Source organism: Pinus tabuliformis, chromosome 8 (genome assembly GCF_031772625.1).
Source record: "Pinus tabuliformis cultivar Carrire ecotype Pingquan chromosome 8, CPIR1, whole genome shotgun sequence".
Lineage (NCBI taxonomy): Eukaryota > Viridiplantae > Streptophyta > Pinopsida > Pinales > Pinaceae > Pinus > Pinus tabuliformis.
Window position 1 is genome coordinate 152,949,879 of NC_142294.1, and position 6,647 is coordinate 152,956,525.

At 36.6% G+C, this 6,647-nt stretch overlaps 1 protein-coding gene across 1 annotated transcript; it reads right to left on the reverse strand.

Annotated features, from left to right (window-relative positions):
- Positions 1-774: 774 nt before the first annotated feature.
- Positions 775-3,040, reverse strand: LOC149234584 (2-oxoglutarate-dependent dioxygenase 19-like). The gene is made up of 4 exons (XM_089461205.1): positions 2,664-3,040; positions 1,803-2,038; positions 1,398-1,719; positions 775-1,290 (listed from the first exon to the last, which is right to left on the reverse strand). The coding sequence occupies exons 1-4, from the start codon at positions 2,928-2,930 to the stop codon at positions 1,030-1,032; spliced, it is 1,086 nt and encodes a 361-aa protein (XP_089317331.1). The 5' UTR covers positions 2,931-3,040; the 3' UTR covers positions 775-1,029.
- Between the last annotated feature and the right edge of the window lie 3,607 nt (positions 3,041-6,647).

Genomic DNA, 6,647 nt, shown 5'->3' on the forward strand with positions numbered 1-6,647 from the left:
AACCCACCGATATGATTTCTCTGACATATATATATATATATATATATATATATATATATATATATATATATATATATATATATATATATATATATATAGATACTGCTCTTCCGCTGACTTCTCGAGCATATATTACATGCAATACTCCTCCATTAACTGCTCTTCCACTCGCTTCTCCTCCTGATGCGTGTTCCTCTTTGTTTCTTCTCTTTTGATGACTTCTTCCTCTTTGCAGGACTTCTTGGGCATATAATACATGCGATACTCCGATATGGCTCCTCTTGCTCCAATAGGTCTGTAGTACTCTTAAGCATAAGTGATAGCTTTGATATGCCTCCTTTGTTAACTCCTCTATTAACAGACTCTTACCCATGGCTTGGCTTTCTTGATAGCCTTGCTCCTTGGCTTCTTGCTCCTGTTTCTTCATGGATCTACTTTGCTTCTCCTTGGCTTCCTATCATTGTTTACTCTCCAAAATATTACCATATTGACATCAATGACAACCTAGATTAACATTTAGAAGATTTTGTTACTATAGTGATAGATTCTTTGTGAGAATGAAGTTAAAAGATTTAGAAGTTAAATAGTAAGTATTCTAATGAAATAATTTAGGTTTTTAACATTTAATTATTTTATTTCTTTCAAGCTAAATTATAATATTTTATTATTTATATTAATTTTTTAATATAAATATAAATTTAATCCTAAAAAAACTAATTTTGAATTATAGCACATGACAAAGTATCATTATTAATATCATAAACATAAAATAGATCACGAAACAATGATGAGATATGCTTTCCTCTCCTTATTGCTACCTACTTAAGGACAACACTTGATCAATATTACCTAGTAACATTTAAATTCAAGATTACCTACTAACATTTAAATATGCACTAGCTATCCAACAAAGTCTACAAACTTTGTGGAACAAGACTTCACCATCGAAATAATATTCTAGACCTAGTTTAGACGATAGGACATGACGAAATATAGAGTATGCAAGGTATACGCGGATTACTCAGTTGTTCATTTTGTTTCATCCTTCGGTATCTTCATCGATTCTATAATTCCTTTGCCTCTTAGTCTTGAGCTTTGTTGACCTCTCAGATATTCTTCATACAACATCGATTTATACAGTGGTGGATGAGTTTCATCTATTAGTTGGGGAGCAGGAAATACTAAAGCATGCATGGAAGGCCCGTTTAGTGCAGCAATTGAAATTCTTGTTCTCTCCTTGTTGACGACTGCTCTGTGCTCCACGCTCTTGTATCTCCCGTTGGTTACAACCTGTTGCTTAAAATAATAATAATAACAATAAAAAGGTGCTACTCAAATTTATAATCTGAAGTCACCATTATTGTAAAAATATTTACAAGAGAACAAATGATTGTCACCTCCAGATGGTCACCGATGTTAATAACGAAGGCGTTGGGAGAGGGCTGAACAGCCACCCAATGCCCCTCATGCAGCACTTGCAGACCCCCCACCTCGTTTTGAAATAAAATAGTGAGACCCCCGTGATCAGAATGGCGTGCAATGCCCATGGTTTGGTCTGGCTCTGGACACGGTGGATACAAGTTTAGCGTACCGATTTGAAAACCGTCTTTGAAGACCGTTTTTACGTAATCTGAATTCAATCCTAAGCTTTCAGATATCGCTCCCATCAATTTCAGTGCCAATTTCCTTGTTTCTTTGAAGTATCGTTCCGCAACCTCTCTACAATCATAAAACGTATTATCTTAAGTGATCGGCTCATTGAAAATTAATGAAATAAATAGAGTGCTGGATCGAAAAGATACCTGTAAATTGGGGGATTATCCGGTGTGTGCAGTTCAGGATGACAAAAATGCTTCAAATAGTCTCTCCAATTGAAAATTTGCTCCGCTTCAGCATAGAAGCTTGTGCCATATCTTACCGGATTCAGCACATCTTTGGTCTCATATTTCATCTTCTCTTCGAGCGGGAGGGAGAAGAATTGATGAGCGGCATCCAACATACTGGAAATCACAGATTCCTGAATGCCGTGATTAACTACCTGCTCCGAGGGAAGCTTATTAGCATGGCTTCCCTTTCGAAAATAAACTAAGAGATAAATGATGAGGGGCTGGGAAATTCATTATCCCTATGTTTGTGTGTATGTTGTATAATGGTGGTTGTGCATTTTAGAGTCAATTACTGTATCCGTGAATGTGTTGTTTAATGTTTATGATGTATTTTACAGTCTGACTATGATGAGAAACCCAAAATGAATGTAATATTAACTTACATTTCGAATTTAGATTTTTGAGTCATGCAATATTGAAGTGTTTTTTTTAATCAATAGTTTATATTATAAAAAAATCAGAATTACATTATTGTAACAGCTAGTTATCTCATGACTTTTCTCAATTTAACGCTCATAAATTCAAAATACCAACCCTTTCTTACAGACTTTTATGCCCCCAAATTGAACATTACAATTAAATCGGGATAATAGCCATGAATAGGAAAGCCGATATCATTGGAGTGTCCAAAAAGAAAACCAGACATACATAATAGAAAGACTAAAAGAACTGAAAAGCATAAGGGGTCATTCAAACTTGGAAGATGACACAGTAGTTGGAGCCACTAAAAAAATATTGATGCACATAAAGAGATATTCTCTGTATTTCTTTTACTACCTGAAAGAAACCCCAATCTTCACACGCCTGACCAAGTTGCTTGATTGCGTCCAGTCGTTCCTCTGGGGTTTTATCCAGGCCAGACACATCTATGATTGGTATACTTTCTCCTTCTGCGATTTCTGCTGCCGACGGCCGGCTATGCTGTGGGAACACATATTTATTCGGCACTGAATTCAATGCTCCGGAGTCCGCCAGATGTTTGACGCCCTTCATATAATCATATTCATCATTATTCCGAATGGAATCAAGAATGGAAGTAGCCATGAAAGCACCAGATAGCAATATACTAGCTCCGAATATAATATTTCAGAACGGATCTGTGGCTCAGCTGGGATCTTCTACCTCTTTAACCCTAATATATTTTGTTTCTCTCCATAGCTATGTAAATCTGAAATTGTACAACTCAGTGTTACAGTTCATGGCGTGAGATCATCGCTTACGTAGCTAAAGACTGCACAACGGAGACAGAAACGATACCCGGATCATGCCATCTCTGTCTACAATATATGAAATTGTACAACTCGGTGTTACAGTTCATGGGGTGAGATCATCGCTTACGTAGCTAAAGACTGTACAGAGTATGTTTCAGACGGAGACAGAAACTTCCCCATCTCTGTCTGCAATATATGATTTTTTCTTAGCGGGCAATGGTATCTATTACATGGCGTTAGTTTTGAATTAAATATCTATTGACCTGATAGCTGCCAATTTTTTAGCCATTCTAGTCGCCATCGAAGCTTGCGTGGATTCCTTATCAATTAAGACATTTTAGACACACCTTGTGGTCATCATTATTTCAATGAAAGCTTACTTAGCAAACACATATATGCAAATAATTATAGGCACGACTACGTTTCGTAATGGGTAGCAGAGATGTATATTGATAAAAATGGCAATGTTTGTATTATTGAAAATAGAACTCACTGGTCAGCTCTACCAAAGATAGTGTGAACTAGGAGAGTCTGGCTCTGCAGAACGCTCTACATTGTTCATCAACATTACACATTAAATAGAATACATGGCTTTAGGGATTTTAGAACAACATCCTAAGAAATAGAAACTAATTCCTATCCTAAGGCTACCTGAACCAACTCTATCTATTCTAGGATATTCTCCATTATCTTCAACACTCCCCCTTAGTGGAGAATGGGTTCACATATATGCCTAACATCTCCTTAAACATTTGAAATTTTACTTTTCCAAGGACTTAGTGAAAATGTCTACAACATTATCACATGTATTACAATATCCCAGATGAATTTCTTTAGATTGCACTTTCTCCCTAACAAAATGGAATTGAATATCAATATGTTTAGTGTTTTTGTGAAACACCGGATTGTTGGCCAACTTGATTGAACTTTGATTGTCGCATCTGTTGCAACTGTCTATTCTTCCCCAACATCCTGGAGAAGTCTCCACAACCAAACCGCCTCGCACGTTGCTACACACATGGCTTGATACTCTGCTTCTGCTGAAGACAAGGAGACTGTGTTTTGCTTCTTGTTGCTCCAAGTGATCACCCCGGATCCAAGACTGAATGCATAGCCTGTTATAGATCTGCGATCATCTATATGTCCTGCCCAATCTGAATCTGCAAATCCTGCCAATCTAACATCAGAAGAGTCAGTGTAAATAATTCCATAATCTACACTACCTTGTAGATACCTCAAAACATTCTTCGCTGCATTTCAATGGCTTTCGAGTGGCTTAGACATAAATTGGCTTAACACACTAACTCTATAAGCTAAATCAGGTCTAGTGGTGGTTAGGTAGATCAGACTCCCAACCAGCTGTTTGTAAAGTTTTGCATCCGCCACTTTTGAGCATCCTCACACTGCAATTTGATGTCCTACTGCAATGGTACCAGTGCAGACTTGCACTCATCCATTCTGAACTTTTGTAATAGGCCTTTGACATACTTTGCTTGAGATAGAAATGTTTGACCTAAATCTATCCAGATCTCGAGACCTAAACAGTATCTGAGTTCACCGAGATGCTTCATCTAAAACATCTGTGACATCTGTTGTTTTATTTCATCAATTAGATATATAGCATCACCTATAATTATCAAATCATCTACATATAATGAAATCAACACTACGCACCCTTGTTCATCTTTCATGGTGTAAAGATTAGGGTCATTCTTACTTCTATTATAGCCAACTTGTAGAAAAAATGAATCAATTTTCTCATACCACAACCTAGGAGCTTGTTTTAGTCTATAGAGTGCTTTCTTCAACCTACAGACTAAATGTTCCTTTCCCTTCTAGACAAACCCTTCCGGTTGCTCTAAATAAACCTCTTCTTCCAGTTCTCCATTCAGAAATGCAGACTTTACATCTAATTGGTGCATTATCCAATGTTTCTTAGTAGGTAAAGCTATTAACATCCTGATAGTGTTCAATTTAGCTATAGGGGAAAAGGTTTCTTCATAATCTATCCCTTCTTTTTGTGTGTACCCCTTTGCAACCAACCTAGCTTTCAGTTTTTCTATAGTTCCATCTGCATTAATTTTCGGTTTATATAACCATTTGCAACCTATGACCTGTTTTCCTCTAGGGAGTTCTACCAGTTCCCAAGTGTTGTTTCTAATTATTGAATCATATTCCTGTTCCATGGCTATTTTCCATTCGTTACCTTAATTTTCTTCTTTATAACTAAACGGTTCAACAACATTCATCATACTAGTTATAAATGCATTTTCTCTATATCTTGCAGGCATTTGAGCTTTCCTACCTGATCTCCTGAGTGGTGGGGTGGTGGTTTCAAACCTTATTTCTTCCTGCTGCTGCTGTTGTTGCTATTGTTGTTGTTGTTGTTGTTGGTATTGTTGTTCATCCTCTTCCTTTGTTTGCTGCTGACCCTGTTTGTTCTCTACATCTTCTTCTTCCTCAAAGTACGGAATGTCCCATCCATCATAGTGCTCATCAATTTCTTCATCGTCCTACACATGGAATTTAACATCTCTACTAGCAAAGATCTTGTGAGTAGATGGATTAAATAATATGTATGCTTTATATGACGAACAAAACCATATAAAAGTACATTTGATGGCTTTTAAATCTAATTTCTTTCTATCTTCCTTTGGTATGTGGGCAAATTCTTTACATCCAAATATTCTTAAGTGTTTTACTGCAGGCTTATATCCATACAGAGCTTCAAAAGGAGTTTTAAACCCAAGACTTCTTGTAGGACTCCTATTTTTTAAATAAACCACGATACTCACTGCTTCATCCCAAAAACCATTTGAAATATTCTTACCTTTAAGCATACTTCTCGCACATTCCACCAGTCTCCAGAGTTCTATTTTTCCTTTCTGTTACTCCATTCTGCTGTGGAGTATGGGGTACTGTAAATTGCTGCAAAATTCCATGATCTTCACAATATTTGATGAGTTCATATTTCCTGTATTCTCCCCCTTGATCAGAGTGGAGAATTTTTATCTATTTCCCTGTTTGTCTTTCAATCATATTTTTAAACTGAGTAAAGTATTCGAATGTATGACTCTTCTTACTTAAGAAATACACCCAAGAAAACTTCGTATAGTCATCAATAAACAGTAGGAAATACACAACACCTCCTAATGATTTTGTTTGCATGGGACCACAAAGGTCTATGTGCACTAACTCCAATATATCCCTCTGTTTCTTTTCTACTCTAATAGGGAATTCTTCTCTATGCAATTTTCCTAAACTACAAGCATTGCAATCATTATGTACTTGCTTTAGCATAGGAAGATCTCTTACCATGTCCTTCCTCTGTAGTAATAGCAAATCATTGTAATTGATGTGGTCAAATCTCTCGTGCCAAAGCTCTTCTATAGTTAGGCTCGCTGCTGTCAATGCTCAAACCGGTGCAGGTCTCACATCCAACTTGTACAGTTCTCTTGTTCGGATCCCTATAGCAATTGCCTTCATGTTGTTTAGTAGATCCTTAATGTAACAGTTAGATTTTAAAAATTCAACTTTCAAATCTTGGTCT

Bases quoted from the DNA above. Each gene is read 5' to 3' on its own strand.
- LOC149234584 (XM_089461205.1), bottom strand. From the start codon at position 2,930: ATGGCTACTTCCATTCTTGATTCCATTCGGAATAATGATGAATATGAT. The intron at 1,720-1,802 runs GTATCTTTTCGA...TTATGATTGTAG, and splicing joins GATAATCCCCCAATTTACAG to AGAGGTTGCGGAACGATACT. The intron at 1,291-1,397 runs GTGACAATCATT...TTTAAGCAACAG, and splicing joins ACATCGGTGACCATCTGGAG to GTTGTAACCAACGGGAGATA.